This window comes from Plectropomus leopardus, chromosome 18, assembly GCF_008729295.1.
Source record: "Plectropomus leopardus isolate mb chromosome 18, YSFRI_Pleo_2.0, whole genome shotgun sequence".
NCBI classification, from domain to species: Eukaryota; Metazoa; Chordata; class Actinopteri; order Perciformes; family Serranidae; genus Plectropomus; species Plectropomus leopardus.
Window position 1 is genome coordinate 12,625,490 of NC_056480.1, and position 17,038 is coordinate 12,642,527.

At 39.7% G+C, this 17,038-nt stretch overlaps 1 protein-coding gene across 1 annotated transcript in view; it reads left to right on the top strand.

Annotated features, from left to right (window-relative positions):
• thsd7aa (thrombospondin, type I, domain containing 7Aa) overlaps positions 1 to 17,038 on the top strand; it is a 136,435-nt gene that overhangs the window by 72,645 nt on the left and 46,752 nt on the right. Inside the window, exons 5-7 of the mRNA XM_042506803.1 lie at positions 4,108 to 4,263; positions 7,619 to 7,822; positions 16,510 to 16,704. Of these exons, the coding sequence (XP_042362737.1) occupies positions 4,108 to 4,263; positions 7,619 to 7,822; positions 16,510 to 16,704 (555 nt within the window). The remainder of the gene's footprint in view (positions 1 to 4,107; positions 4,264 to 7,618; positions 7,823 to 16,509; positions 16,705 to 17,038) is intronic.

The window sequence follows — 17,038 nt, forward strand, 5'->3', positions numbered from 1 at the left end:
TCTGTCATGTCTTGTATAATTTTAGCTACCCCCTAATGTGATGTGCATGAGAGACTTCACCTATCCTCCTTATTCATTTGCACATTTTCTCAATACTTCCTTTTGGCTTTTTTCATGCTGGCAACATGTAATTCCAACACTACAGTCTAGTGATGGCGCTACTGATTCATCTGATTGATTTTGTTTTAAAAAAAATGTCAGTTAAGTGGATAGAGGAAATTAAGTGCCTGGTCAGCTGACAATCTCTGTTTTGCAAACGTTTTTCACACTAGCATATAGCCTAAGCAGCAGGTACAGTAGGAGCATGCATCAGAGAAGGCTTAAAAAAAGGGGAAAACATTCAATTCTATCTTTTCAACCTGAAGGCAAAAAAGAACTGCAATGAAAAATGTTCATTAATTTCCATTTTCATATAAGACTGTGTTTATGGAGCAAAGACTGTATAAAATAAGGGCTGTAGTGACATCACCCATTGGTTTTTGTACTGCAGTTTTAAAGCCTCGAGTTTGGCTGTCGCCATCCTGGATTTTTGGAGTGCCATTAGTATGGCATGAGTGCTTCTGGCCTCTAGCTTGGTTAGGGTGGTGCATTTACAGCCATATTACATATACTGATAATACTGATGCTAATATTTGCAAGCAAAAAACAGACTTAAAACCATTGAACATGGACGAGAGGTTGGAGCTGTGGAGGAGCGAGGGATGGACCTGACTCAGACCGTAGGAACACCTTGCAGACAGCCTATCACTCAAGCGGCCAGGCCCTTTAATATGTGTAACTTTAAGCCTCAAGTAAATGTAATTGGGCAAGTTATATCAAAATTTCTCCCCTTTACAGTTGTTATGTATGTTAAAATTAGCTATAGAGACAGAAACCTTTTTCTGAACAAGTTTATTTCTGGTGTAAAGTTGTACATCTTAACATGGAGATCTATTAGGATCAATTGACTCGCTTAGAGCCAGCCTCAAGTGGCCATTAGAGGAACTGCAATTATTGTCACCTCAACATTCACTTCATTTTTCAGCCCCAAAGGTTGCCAATAGTTATTGATATTATTTCCCTGCTTTAAAGGAACAGTTCACCCCAAAATCAAAAATGCTTATGTTTTCCCCTATACCTGTTGTGGTAGATTGTTTTGGCGTGAGTTACAAGTGTTGGAGGTATCGGCTGTAGAGATGTCTGGCTTCTCTCGAACATACTGGAACTTATGGAAGTTGATATGCGGTGCTGAAGTGCCAAAAAAAAGACCATTTTAAAAAAACTCAACAGCAACCTCTTTTTTACAAAAATCAAATACTTCAAATTTCATGATGCAATTGGATGATTTTGCCAAGAGTTGGAGTGAGCAGATACATCCTAAGCCACCTTTACTGAAACTGCTCTTATCATGACCAACGGATCATTTGCTAGTTCTCGTGTCAGCATGCAGTGGATGATTTCAGTGTCATGAGCCAAACGGCTGTGTGAGGGGAATCTGTATCCCAATTAAAGCTGATGTAATCTTATCATTTGCTTTCAAGGATGATGAGCAAATCCCATAGTGACTGAGATAGGACACTCTGGCAGTAATATCTGTATTCAGACATCATCCCCATTGCGATTACTGGGAAATGCTACCATCCCAGAGCATTGCTTACTCACAGTTGTAAATTGAAGGATTTACTTGGTCCTGAAATTGTGTCACGCATGCAAAGATTACTTGTGACAGGATCACTGTTTATAACAATGCTACATTCTCAAATTGAGTGTTTTTTGATTATCATAAGCAGCTTTTATCCTCCCTTGGCACACATTTCATTGCCAGTTTCTCATTTTCTCTTGAAGATAACAGTCTGAATGTAACTGAGTGGGAGTGTTAGTTGTTTCCGCTGTTTTTTCTGTATTGGCTTGGATCAATGCGAAACCCAATTTGGGAGCAAACTGTAACATGCTGTATAACAGCTGTGCCACTGTGACGCCATGAATCCTCGGCTGGAGAGGAACTGGGAGTTGTGTTATTAATGGCAGGTGGCACGTGGCAGCGGAGGTTCCTAATTTGGCGGCTGGAGGCACAGCACAGGGAAGACTAGACCATCTGGCACAGAGATACCTGGGCAAGGTCAGACTGTGTGGAGATTTCCATTAATCAGCCTTTGTTATGGTTGTGAAGAGCTGCTCAGAGTGGACAAGGAGTGAGGGAAACAAAAAAGCTATTGTTCTCCCAAATTCTGAATGAACCATGTGGATGAAAAGCTTTAATAAGAAATGGGATGTGTGACTGTTTGGTTGGCCTGACAACACTTGGACATGGTGGAATTATCATCAACAGGTCATTAGGATGTTGTAATAAATGGTATATTTGCTAATCTGATTTGGGATTTGATATCAGGGTTCCAGTGGATCAGTCCTGACAATATGATATCTCAGTTAATATAGAGTCTTACACAGCTAATTGTGAGGACCATTGCAAAGTGCTAGTTGTTCAGGTTCAGTGGAGGCATATCCAAACACATAGTTCATTTTGAAGCATTTGGCTATAGTGGAATATTCACAAGAGTGTGGTAATTAATCACTGCCTTCTCAGCCAGTTACATTACAGTCCTTTTACCTCTTACACAGTTGTGTCAGTCAAAGTGGGATGTGAGAGAAATGATTCATGAAATGGAGGGCAGGGGGCAGAAAGTGTAAAAATAATAATGTCGTGAAGTTCAGAATGGTAATAAGAGAACATGTGACAACACGGGTCTGTAGCCAGGGGTAGATGGCTTTTAAAATCGAATCTGTTTCCAAGTTTTTATTTCCAATCCCTTGCCACCACAAACTCTTTACTTTTGAAACCATTACAATACCAAGCAATTTGTTCCAATTTAAAGCACTACAAGATCTGAATACAAAAGGCAGTTATTTTAATACTAATTTTGTTGATGCCTCTAAATGGATTTAGACTTAGAATTTATAGACTAGTGTAGGTGGCTTTTATAACTGAAATTTGGTTTAATTAATAGGGGAAGCTTGCCTGGGGCACCAAATTAGCTTTGTCCGGCACAGCAGGTCCCATTGGATTTCCAAAATGATGCCCCCCGTCTGATAACATCAGTCCCATATATCAGCCAATTTGAGATTTTATTGTTCTCTGCATGAAAACATGTGTTCAACAACTGTTAACATAAAATGCACATCAAACTATTTACAACTATGTTGAAGTATTCGAAAATAATTTGATACTGTTGTTGATGGGAAAAAAAACCTAATCACATCACAACATTTGACATATCACCTGTTCTTGCGTCAGGTGTGTACTCAAGGGCATGCCACATGCACGCATACTTAAGCGACACTATTAAAGGACGCACCTTTGGCCAAGTGGAGGCAATTTGCATGTAAATTAGGCTCAGTCCTGTTGTGGCACAGCGAGAATGATTCATCAGCCTGACGACCTTGCGGAGAGTCACCTACAGCTGTTTGGAGCTGAGGTCCACAGAGAATCAGGCCAAATTGAAGACTGGCCTGCTGTGCTGTGGGAAAATTTTTAAAAGAGCTTTGTTGTTTCAAAGTTGTCTGGTTTTGGAAGATTTGGGGTTTGGGGGGTGGGTGCTGTGAATGAAAGAGGAGGGTGTTTGCAATTTTTGGCTTTGATTTTTAGCTGAAAGGATTTGTTTCTGGGTGATGTGGGATTCTGAAGGCAGGGGTATTGGAGACCTAAAAGACCAACTTTTGCCTTTTTTCTCTTTTAATGTTTTTATGTCTTTGTGGTTTGTTCTGTTAAACTATACAGATTTCACATAACTTTGAAGACTGGAGTTGAGATGCTGTTGTCCCTGCAGTATTTGTGGCCTTCTGTACAGCTTTGAAACTGAATGGAAGATCCTGATGTATAAGTTAGAAACTTTGGCAGCTGGTATTGCAGAGGGAAACTCTTCTACTTACTTATCTGAGCAACCTGATTTTGCTCCGAGTGTGGTTCTTCTGTCAAACAGTGTTTGAACAATTATCAGTGACAAGAACTACGGAATGTGTTTCAGGCATCTTTAAATTGTAGCTTTTAGTGTTTAATGTCCCTATTTTTTCTGGTCTTTCTCATAACATCATTCCTAAAGTGTCCAATAACTCTTGTGTTTGTCTCCATAGCATTGCGGCCGATGGACAGTGATCTATGTCTGGGTATCCCTCCGAACACCACCCAGCTCTGCCATATCAGCTGTCCTGTTGAGTGTGAGGTGTCTTTGTGGAGCGCCTGGGGACCCTGCACCTATGAAAACTGCCAGGACCAGGCAGCCAAGAAAGGTAAGAAGTCACTGACTTTTTGGATATAAAATGTCATCACTTTGTTTATATCCTATTATACATGTGTTTGAAACTGTTATAATAAGCACATGGATTCTTGAGTTACGGCCAAAATTATGTTTTGTGAAGTCACAGTGGCCATGACCTTTGACCATGAAATCCAAATAAGTTCATCCTTCAGTCCAAGTTGGACGTTTTTGTGCTAAATTTGAGTAAATTCTGATTAGTTCAATGTTGATTCTAAGACATTTATGCCAAATTTGAGGAAAAAAAAACCCTCAAGATAATCTTGAGATGTTGCATTCATACAAAAATGAGACACATGAGGTCACAGTAACCTTGACCTTTGACCTATGACCCCCAAATTTAATCAGTTCATCCTTGAGTCCAAGTGGTCATTTGTGCTAAATATGAAGAAATTCCCTCAAGTCATTATTAAGATGTTGCATTCAAGGGAATGAGACAGACGGATGGACGGGCGGACAATCCAAAAACATAATGCCCGTGGCAGTGGCATAAAAATAAAAGCACTGTTGACCAATCAGAGCAGACTGGGCTTTTTCGAGAGTGGAGGTCAAAGAGATAGGCTCTGAAACGGAGCATTTCAGACAGAGGGTGAGTACAGGAATCCAGCACAGCCAGTAAGAGGAAAATAATGTTTTTGAACATTAAAGCAGGCAATCATGTTCTAGTAGAAAAACCCCAAATACAAGTCTGAACCTGAAAATGACTATAGTATTGGTAGTCAAACTCCTGGCCTTGTGACAGCACCAGAGGAGGGTATGAGTCTGGAGTGGGAGCCAAAGCGCCATCATCTTCCCCGCCTATTTGTCGACTGTTGTAGCAGGTCCATGAGCGGGTTGATGCGGCCGCTGCTTCAGACCTTAATTATCCCCCGAACAGCGGCGTCCGCCATGACTAATGCATGTTGACTCTGCTTTAATGAAGCGCCTCAAATGAAAGGGACGGCTGGAAATTCTTCTCCATGCATCTTAATGATGGATCCGCTCCCACTTGCTCATTTTCTCACTACTCTACTTCTGCTCTTGCTGTCGTGTACTGTACATAATGGAAGATGAACACACACACACACACACACACACACACACACACACACACCAAAGTGTGTGTGTACCCTGGCTCTCATTATCCAGAAAGATGTGGACTCAAAATGAGTCCTCCTGGCTTCAAATCTTTTTATCCTGCTGACATGGAACATGGGAATCAAGTGGCTAAGATTATAGTGTGTTAGTTTACTCAGTGTTGGTTTGTACTGTATGATCCAGTGTACGAAGGGAAATGCACATCTTCTTCGTATTTGACTAAGGCCTAATTTTGACTTCCCCCAACTGGGATTTACAATGCATTCATTTATTTTAATTTGAACGCCAGGCAGGTACTGTCTCAACATATCTTCATACAATATTTGGTATGATATTTAATGAATTAGCGCCCCACAAATGACATTATGTACTTATTATAGAGTTAAGTTACTTAAGTTATTTAGGTTTGGTTTAGGAAAAGAAACATGGTGACAATTAACCTTAAAATAACTCAAAATTCACTTGGTTTCACACGGTCCCAAAGACTGGTCTCCTGGGGGAAAATTCTGTGTTTTGTGACCCTCCACCACCCCAGCCTCCCTTTTTAAGTGGATTACTTCCTTCTTTACTCCTGTCTACATACTGATCATGTGATCACAGTCTTCTTCACTTGACAACTGCTTTCCTGAAAATGATGCAATGCATTGTGCTAAGGCTAGAGTGATTGAGAGCCTTACTGCATTATATTCCATTATGTTTTTATATTTTGAATTGTTACCTGGTTCCTGAATAGCGTGTTTTCCTTTTAAATAAATGTTACTTAAAACTGTTCCATCAAAAGTAGATGCAGAAAAAATGATCAGAATACAGCAAATTAAATGTTTGAGGTCAAAATTTTCCTGGGTGAGGATGACCCCCCCCACTTGATATGCTTTCCCCCAATTCTGATGCAACACCCATTTCCTTGATTACAATGATAGAGATGGGTGGTTCTTACTTGAGGTAACCACGTTTTACTGAGAATGAATATTACAGACAGCAGCATTCAGAAACAATCTAAGCTAGCTAATAGTTTCATCTTGTATTTTGGCTAACTAATCCAATCAATGTTAGTTTGCAACAGTTCACTAAAATAAATTTAATTTAAGATGAGATCAGACAAGATCAAACTTTATTGATCTCAGGAGGGGAATTAAGCACTGCAGCATGTATCAGACATGTATAAATAAGTAGATAAATATGTGAAACGGTTGTTGAAAAACTCCTCCGCCTCATGACACTGTTAATGATGTAAGACAGAAATGATGGCTCTTACAATTTGAAAATGATCTTTGAAGCTTCAGTTTAAATCTAAAAACAATAACAGGACTCTTGCTTTGGTATAAAATCTCTTTTTATGTATATCTTGTCCATCTCCTTTTCTTGAGAATCAGTGGACAGCCTTGGTATCCTCAGCTGATGTCTCACGCATGATAGGTCATCACATATGATAGTTTCCATGTATCTGTGTCTTCAGTCAAAATGAAGCCTCTAGCTCTGATAGCAGCTATCTGTGCTGTGCTGCTCCCTTGCAGCCATGCCATTCATAATACACCCTGCAGATAGCAAGTGACTGATGCCTGATAGAATTGAATTCCCTGCACCCCAAGCCTTATTACACCCCCCCAGATAAAACCTCCATCAAAGGGCCCAGACACATGGCGGTACATGTTCTGCCAACCTGTCTTATTAAGTAAAGGTTTTTGAGGGGAAAAGAGAGACAAAAATGAAATTGAAAAAGGGGAGATCCTGCCGTCTTCACCTGAGTCCCGCAGGCACTCCAGGACTCTGCTGCCTTATCGGGCTGGAGCAGGAGTGTGGATTAGGGAGGTTGGTTGACCTTGGTTGAGCTGGAGTTAACATCCCCCCTTCCCAGGACCCGGGTCACAGAATCCCATGCCCTTGAGCAGAGGACACGACACACATGAGAACAAACCCCAGCTGAATTAATGGATTCCTGCATGCATTAGTCACTTTGGATAAAAGCCACTGTAATGAGAGGAGAATGAAAACATTCATTATGTGAAGTTCTTCTTGAAATCTCCGTCAACTTCTGGCTTAATGGACTGTCATGTTAAATACAATATTACGGTTATCATCAAAGGCACACTGTGGCTGAGGAGTGAAGTTAATGTTCTTTTGGTTGCACATTAGATTCTGTCAAATTGCAGCAAGTTTTTTCCTCAGTAGATCACAGAGGGAGGGATGTGGTTAATTAGCGTGGGGCTGGTTTGTGTTCATTTACTTCATTAGGTCCCTGTTGTTCCCCGCAGGCTTCAAACTGAGGAAGAGGAAGATCGTCAATGAGCCGACGGGCGGGACAGGAAACTGCCCCCACCTGGTGGAGGCAATACCATGTGAAGACCCCAGCTGCTACGACTGGCTGGTGGTTAAACTGGAGGAGTGCATCCCTGATAATGAGAAAGAGTGTGGACCAGGGACCCAGATCCCACAAGTGCAGTGTGTCAACAGTGATGGTGAGTAGTCACAAAGGTTGTCATGATACTAGAATTTCTAATTCAATACCAAAACCCACAAAAATATAGGATACTCAATACCACACATTTTTGGTTTTCTGTAGATGAACCCTTTATTTTATTAGTTCATTCAAAGCAACCCGTACAGCCAGCAAATAGGGCAATATATACTGAGACAATATAAATGTGTCAAATAATTGTCATACAGAGTAGAGTCACTGGTTATTCTTATTTAAAGAACCCAGTCAAGGTGGTTCAGGCATCTGATCAGGATGCTTTCTGGGCTCCTGGCTTTGGAGGTTTTCTGGGCACATTTAACTGGGAATAGACCCAGGACACATTGGAAAGATGATATAGGCTTGGAAACACCTCAGGATGCCCCAGGGAAAGTTGGAAAACAATGCTGGGGAAAAGGATGTATGGACTATCTTGTATAGCCGGCTTCCATTAAGGTCTCACCCTGGATAAACAACAGAAAAAGGATGGATGGATTGGGCAAAGTCTCTGCAGGTTTCCAGAATTCTGATTATATTACACAAGCTAACCCTGCACATTAACACTGATTTATATTGGCACGTAGACTATGTGCCTATGGAAGCGGGCTGCACTGTTGTAAGCACTCATGCTTGTGCTGTGGTGGGTCTGCCTTGCTCTGCAATTACACCTCCAAAATGCTTGTTGGTGTTGGGGCTTCTATGCCACCGTATTGAGTCTCTGTAAATCGCAGTTTGATTGATTCTTAGGCACCATGTAACTTATCTGGTAGAGCAGGCTTTGTCCTTACCACAGCAGTTGCAGGTTCGATTCCAACTTCAGCCCTTTGCTGCATGTCATCTCTTCTTTCTCACCCTTTCACTTTACCCATCAATAAAAACAAAAGTCCCAAAAAAATCATAAAAAGGTTTTGATCAAGCTAACACCCCTAAAACAACAAACAAACATTAAACAAATGCACAGAATTCGGCTCCTTTATAACTCACATGGTTTACCAACAAAACAATGGCCTCTTGCTGGACGTGCTACCTGACAAATACAACATGCTAAAGTTATTAGCATGAACTTATGTTATACATCTATGTCATTTTACAATGCATGAATTAGCTTCGCAGCTTGCAGACATTTTTCTACTCATATGAAGCTGGGAACAAAAGTATCATTCCACAAAGGTAACATTACAAAATCCATCTCCATCAAAACTAACCTCAGAGGTTTACAGATAAAACAACTGTTCAGACTAGGTCCGTTTTCCTTATACACAACATGCTAACGCTGTTAGCCTATAACATTTCCCATTGCATAGATTGGCCTAGCTCTTAGCTGACTTTTCCTCTGCTCTGCTCTTCTTTTTAAAGTCACTTGAAAAACAACAGCAGTCGATCCTGTTCAATGAAACTAAGAAGGAAGGACATCGCATCATATTTTCCTTGATCTTGTTGTAGAATTATGTTACCAATCCTTAAACACAGATGTTAGTTAAAGAAAACTGTAAAAGACATCTGTAGGAGAGCGCTTTTAAGTTATAGGCTGTGATGTTTGGCACAGTAAATGTACCAGCACTGATGGAGAGGCTCTGTTGAACCCATGAGCTAATTACCAGATAACTGCAGATGTTTTCTGCTTTATTTGGAGGTTATGTTCAATGTGTCACAGGTCATTCAAAGCTCTGATCGCTGCAGAGCCGCTTGGCCTCTCTTTGAACTACCACACTATGGGTCCTATAGCCTTGGCTCCCTGCCCAACATTGTAATTGCCGTATATGTTGTAGGCAGATATTCCTCTATTGTTTGTGCTATTCTAAGCAATTTCATTGTGCTCCTGTGTGTGTGTGTGTGTGTGTGTGTGTGTTTGTAGCTGCCCTCCCCTGGGTTCCAGCACAGGCGACTGGCCAAAACTGTGCTGGAAGAGAATGTGAGGCACCAGGCAAACAGTGCTGGCACTGCCTTAGGGAGCTCACTCTCTCTCACACACATACACACTTACACACACACACACACACACACACACACACACACACACACACACACACACACACACTGACCTGAGGACTATGCACCTGCTTTCTTGTTCATATACCTCAACATACCACGGACCTAGCAGGCAGATTAATACATTATGTTCTTTCTAGACAAAAGCATCAGTTACACAGTTTAGCATTTAACAGACAGGTACTCATTGCACATGTTGCTGTTTTCCTGTGTGGCAGAGAAAGCAGATGCCTTCGCTTGTCTTTCCAAGCCATGCTACTCACAGTGTTGCTGAAGCTACATTTTACATAATAATAAATCATTTGTTCATTCTCAAGTTTAAGACAACAGATCTACCATAAGCAAATGCATCTGTATCTACCAGCCTTTACACTGCATTATACATCAAGTGCCAGTGGGTCCAATTAAAAGTGAAATCTGCTGGACTTTTGTACTTACTACATGAATGGAGCTCAAACTTCCAGAGCTTCTGCTCACAGCAGTGAGAGGAATGAAGCCACTGTAAAATAACTTAACACACATATCTTGTCTTCGGGGATAACCTGTTCTCATTCCCAAGTCTTCAAATGCAGACGCTTCATCATCCCCAGAAAACAACTGGGATTGTGCTAAATACATTTCTTGGTCTTTGATTGCTGTTTATTTTTGTTAATCAAATTCAAATTCGTCTAAATCAAAGAGATGCTAAAGCTCAACTTCCGTCACTGTCACGTATTCTCAGAGGAGGTCTGAGGAAAATCAACAAACATAAATACATAAACTGTAGGAGCCAGAACTCCTCAAGATTTAATTAAAAAAATAAGTTTAAAAAAAAAAAAAAAGTGTGATGTAAGATTTAGATAATGTAGTCACAAATAGTGTACAATAACAATAAAAATAAAATATATATTTTTTAAAAACCTAGGTACAATTTTATAAGCTGGTACAATGCCAAGCAGCTACAGATGAGTGGATGACTTAGCAATCACTTTTGACCTAAATATTGCCATCCAATCTTTCTAGTCCTTTTTTTCCCCTTTTTAAAAAAATAAAAATTATCTGTGTATATGCATATTTGTCTGTGGCGGGGGGAGGGGGGGTTGCAATTATGGGTAAATTCCTGAACTATAACAGTAGCTGCTAATGAGGGCTCAGGGGAGAACGAGAAATAGAGAGAGAAAGAGAGAAAGTTGGGGTTGTTCATCAGATTCCATATTATACTCATAATCAAGGTCCCCATTCACTGGCTGCAGCGCTCCGTGTTGTTGCAGAAGCAGTGATTACCATCTTCCTCATCCCAAACTGACTTGTTCTCGGCAACTCATTATTTTCATTCTCTTTCTCCTGAAAAATTAAAGGAAAATTGTCCTTGAAAGATCATTTATTATGAAGCAGTGGGACATATGAACACCGCTGAGACCTTTATGATAGTTTTCAATTTCTTAAGGTTCAGATCTACAGTAGGTCTGCAGCGAAGCATGGCAGACATGTGAAACATGCTGTTTAACATGCTGCTGGAGTTTTTCCTCTGGCGTTTTAATCAGTTAAGAAACAAAGACGCAGCTGAATGTTAAGACTGCAACAGTTGTAGCTGGGCTCAGTTCTAGGTGGCAAAAAGGTGGACATTTTTGTGAAAATGGACTCATATATTACATACAAGAGCAAAGTATTGATTTGTTATTATATAACTTAATAATATTGAAAATCCAAATTCAACTTTTGGTAGCCTACTAGTATAATAAAATTGATTGCTTTTCACTCCACTAGTTTTCAGTTTATTGCTTCCATAAAAATAATATTGTGACTTAAGTATTATGATAATATCTGTACCATGGGGCCACTGGTGATTCCCACCGCTAGATTGTGGTGGAATATTTTTTCTGATAAACATTTGTTTTTAAGAATCATAATGATTAAGAAGCCAGCGATGTGGAGAACATCAAATATCCTTATATTATTTTTTTTTATTATATATGTATATATTTTATATTTTTATATTTTTTTTTTTTTTTTTTACTGTTAATTAGAAAATGCCTACCCTATCAGAGGCCAGATTTAACCTTAAGTTAATTATCACTGTTTTACCAGACTGTACAGCCAATTCATAGACCGTGTTACAGACACTAAAAGAGGTATTTGAAGTATTAGTGATCATAAAAAACCTAGCCACAGCTGTAGCTAAGACCATAGCTGTAATTACAGCGACAGGGATGCCAGAGACCCTCTACTAACCACACCTAAAGGAGCAATCAACTGTAACCCCGTGTAGAGAACTACACAAAAAACTACTACAGAACAGAAAATTTACTGCAAGACACATACTTGTTTTTGTGAGAAAAAGAATAACAGAGAGAAAAAGAAGACAAAAAGAAGTATGCCATTTATTTTCTATTAGAATCAGTATAGACTGTGGTGTCCACACATTCTTAGATGAAGAAGAAATCCGACAGTATCACTTATCCTTTAGCCATCCCCGACATATTCATCATATCATCACTCCATCTTTTAGCCCTTCCTCTATTCCTTGGGGCACTCTTTATCATCTGGATCCTTTTAAATGACTGGTGAATACATCCGGGTAAGTAGTGTCAGCCATAAAAATACCCCAAGGTGACCTCATCTTCATCTTTCTTTATTTCTTCCTCTCCTTGCCTTTTCAGAAAGGCACTCAGCTAAAGAGGTGCAGGCTTCCTTTCATGGAACCCTGTTGAATCAAACTTATTGGTAAATTAGATTAGCACAGCCTGCTCAACACAGTCAGCTTGGATTTAGTCTGCCTTTCTTCCCCATTACGTCTGACTGTGTGAGAGGCAATCTCCCCCGGATGTGGCAGAATTGAATAGAGGAGATGTCAGCCTCCGTCTGGTACATTTCCATCAACAGAGGTTCAGACAGCGGTTTGACTTGTCTGATGTGTGTAATGTTAGAAAGAAAATTGTCCCTTTGATCGCTTCAATTGCTTGCTGAGCTCAGGGTGAACTGATATCGCTTCAGCTTCTCAGATCTGTGAGTTTAACAGAATGATTTTGAACACCGTGTGGAACAGGAGAGAAGGAAGGTGCTTTCTCTGAAAGTCTTCCTCCATGCTATGCTTACAAGGCTTCTTTGAATATGACTTTCATTTACACTGAAAATCTTTCGTTTACCAAAAAGTGAAACATTTTTTGTTACTCCCTCTGGGAGGTATAATTCAGCATTTTGCTGGAATGCATCTTACCTTCTTATGTCAAACTGTGGCATATTATGCGGTTGCCTATAGGAAACCCAACCTCCATCCTAAATGACAAGAAAAGGTAATTTTGACATTGCCATTCATAAAATAAGCCATATGGACTTTTTCTGATCTGGCACCTCTGTCAAACTGTGGCAAAGTCATGCGTTCTCTTGTCTTAGCATTAGTGAAAATGTAAAGTTTGTCATCAGTTGGTGAGGACAAACAAAGAGCATAAAGTGTAAAGGGAAATTTCATGGCAATCTCTTTAGTAGTTTTGATAGAAGTATATTGTGTACAGCTGGAATATTTTTTGCTTGATGGTGAAGTTAGAAGTCTTAGGTGTTAGTCATTGTTTTGCAAGTCACAAGTAACTCCTACATTTTGAGTCCATAATGCACTTTTCCTCAAAAGTAATGACACCAAAATATCATGACTGCTTTTTAAAATTTGAATTGGTTTCAAACATGTTAGTCAAAAAAAATGTAGCAGTTAAGCAATTGGTAGCTAAGCATTAGTTCATTGACTATGTTAATAATAACCTCAACTTTCCGTGCTTTGAGCAACTTCAAATATTGAACGATTTTGGAAATTGTTGTTCCTCTGCGTGTTATTTTCAACCAGCACATTATGCATGCTGCAAATATTATTATTGTTGTATGACTGCAGTTTTTATATGTAAACAAAATCAGATTTCGTATTATTTTTTCTAAAAGGCGCTCAGTAATGTAATGTTGGTTTTTCTTGGTTCTCTGCAGCAACTTGATTGGATGCTGTTGGATTGGTTGAAATTAAGTGGATCTGGGGAATTAAGTGTCAACCTGCTGAGGTGGAATAATGTTAATGCAAGATGATTCAGGGCATGATAGGAAGGGAACTGAATCGTGGCACACTTATGTAATTACATACCTTATCATTTTTTGGGGAAGATACCAAATATTTTCTAGTCAAAAGGCTCAAGTTCAGGTGTATTCATGAGTAATTAGAGTTTAAGGCCACATCCACACGGAGACAGAACCAATCTATTACTTTTCCGTTTTAAAAAAAAATTCCATAAACACAGAATCATCTCAAGAAATGTGTGTGTCCACACAAAACCACTGAAAACGTTGTAGTATATATGCCAGGCCTGTAAGTAGCACTGTAACGCTGCCACAGAAATACACCAAAAACAGGGAATAAGATACGGAGCGTGCACATAAAACTCGTGTGATGTAAGCAAACACAGGAAGAAGAAGATGGCGGAGAATACGAATCGAGCTAGAAAGGAGACATTTGTATGAAAGCCATATCACGGTCAGTAGCTTCAGCAGCACAAACACAACATTGTAATCCGCCATGATTGTTGTTGTTGTTGTTGGCGGGGTTAGCGCATGTTGGTTAAGGTTGTGCAGAGTCAGATATACTCTGAACTTGAAGATAAAACAACAACATGTATCGTATGTATTGTTAACAGTCTCACCTTTCTGACTACATTATGGTGTGTTTTTGATTACCAAGAACTACAGTTGAACCCATGCAGTGCTGCAGTAACAAAAGACATCATGATAGCCATCAGTTTCATACAGACACTGTAATGATTTCCTTCAGCATCAATCACATGGAAGTCAAGGCTCCATCTGCCCCCCCTCACCAAAGCACCCCTGCCCCACCCCCATAGCCATGTGGCATCCCTCAGAGTTTCTCTTCACTGGCCTCTTATTGATCTCTTGTTGTCTCCTTCTGATGAAAATGGATCTGTTTTTCCCTGGGGTCCTAGACGTGTCATTCGACTCACTGGTCGCCATTCTCTCAGCACTTCACAATGAGATTTTCACAGATATGGTCCTTCAGCCACAGGATGGGCTGGGGTTGAATGGGATAAGAGTGAGGACAGCCTGCAGACCTAGATCAATATTGGCCACGTCAGCATCTCAGCACCTACACCCCCAAATCCTTGAAAGGACCTCAAACATAAATCAGACGTCCTTTTTCCTTACGTCATTTAGGAGTATTTGTTTGAAGAACGTAATGTTCCTGCAATCCATGCTTATCCGTCAGTGTTTCAGCAATAGATCTGTGCATTTCGCTCTGTAAGGCTCCATAAGGAAATTAGTTTTTTCATGACAGTAATGTTTCCAGCGTTGCTATCATCATAATAAAAAACTTGGATAAAAAAATCCACAAAACTAGCAAAATACATTGCATCTGATTTTTTAATTCCGAGGATGATTAAATACTTTCACACAAAAAATCACTAGGTCAAAAATTGACCCAGTTTGAAATGTTTTAGCTTTTTAAACATTTATTTGCCTTTATATTTTCAAACATTGATTTTCTCCACTCAAAACACATCTGATTTAGTGAACTGTGTCAGAGTGAAGTATGTTTAAGATTTAATGTCAAGTTAAGTGATATTATGAATTTAACATTTGACAATTATTCATAAGGATCAAGGCTATTTACAGCATTTTGATTGAAGAAATGCATACACATATGGGCCAGACTGACTCGATGTAGTCAGAGGTTGCTCCAATTTAGACCACAGACTATATTTAGTAAGTTAAGACAAAATACCACAACATTTGATCTGATTGGTTTGAAGTCTTGAAATCTAATGAGGAAATGCTTTTGGCAAGTGTTTAACACTACAACTCTGAACAGTTTTGATCACATGAAAAAATCACACTTTTATTTGAAAATGTCTTCAGATTTGTGCTTTAAAGAGTCCAGAGACCCCTTCCACCAAATGAAACAAGCAGGTTAAGCTCGTATGGATTTTAACATGTTTGTGTTTGTGTGTGTGTGTGTGTGTGTGTCCAACTTCAGTCACAGCAACATAGAAAAACAGTGCTGTGGACCCTCTTTTCCAATAAGGGTTCATGATATATAGTATTGTTTTACTGTCAGTTGACTCTGTGGAAGATACATTACCCAACACACTCTGCTCAGACACATTGATTTTGAGATGAATCTGCTCAAGGTCCATGGCAAAGTCACTGGTCTTAATCTGTGCACCCTCATGTTCGTTTCACTCTTGTAAACCTTAGTGTTGACTGATAAAGACATGGACATTTTAATTTTATATTATAAGCTAATCTTTCATGATTTTCATCTTGTCTTTGAGTTTTTTTTTTTCTGTTTTGGGGGAAAAACACAACTAGAATTTCATGTCTCAATTGCAGTTTAAGAATGTTTTTTAAAATAATTTCTGAATATTGAATGAATATCTTATTCAGCTTATTTGAATTTCTCAAGTTGATGACTACTCTGATGAATTGTTATCAATACTGGGTTTCCTTTTTGAGCCTCTAAGTGACCATTTTTGGTGTTTACCAAGAAAATAACAATCCAGACTGCTCACTTGTAGTGCTGCTGGAAAATAACACAATTTGGCAAAACAATTTGGCAAGCTCTGTTGTGTTTCTTATTAAAAGATTTTAATGGTTTGATATACAGTATATGATCATCTTTTACCCTTTTTTGTCTTCTGTTACATTGCTAACACCCAGAATCTGCTCGTGTCCATCCAGGTGAATATGTGGAGAGGCAGCTCTGCCGTGACGCCATCCTGCCCATGCCGGCCATCTGTGAAGTGCCTTGCCCAAAGGACTGTGCTCTGAGCCCCTGGACCCAGTGGTCTCTGTGCTCCCACACCTGCTCTGGAAAAAATACAGAAGGCAAGCAGACCAGAGCTCGCTCCATCCTCGCCTATAACGCAGGAGAAGGTAAGAACTTCTATGTCCTGCAACACAAGGTCAAAGCTAGTAGAGTTTTTGCAAATATATGGGACTCACATGGACATTTCAATCAATTAGAAATCCCAACCCTAACCGTAACACCAACCCAGCTATCCAGAAAGATCAGTAGTCTGTTTGCCCTGACAAACCTATGTTGAACTAGAACCACAGTGATGCTGGTAGTAGAGTGAAAGAAAGTCTTAAAGGTGAAGTGTGTAAGATTAAGGGGCATTTGGTTACGTCTAGCAGTGAATGGCAGATTGCAAGCCAGCTTAAACTTCTCCTGGCTGTAATTCCTTCAATGCTTGTTGTTAAGGATGTT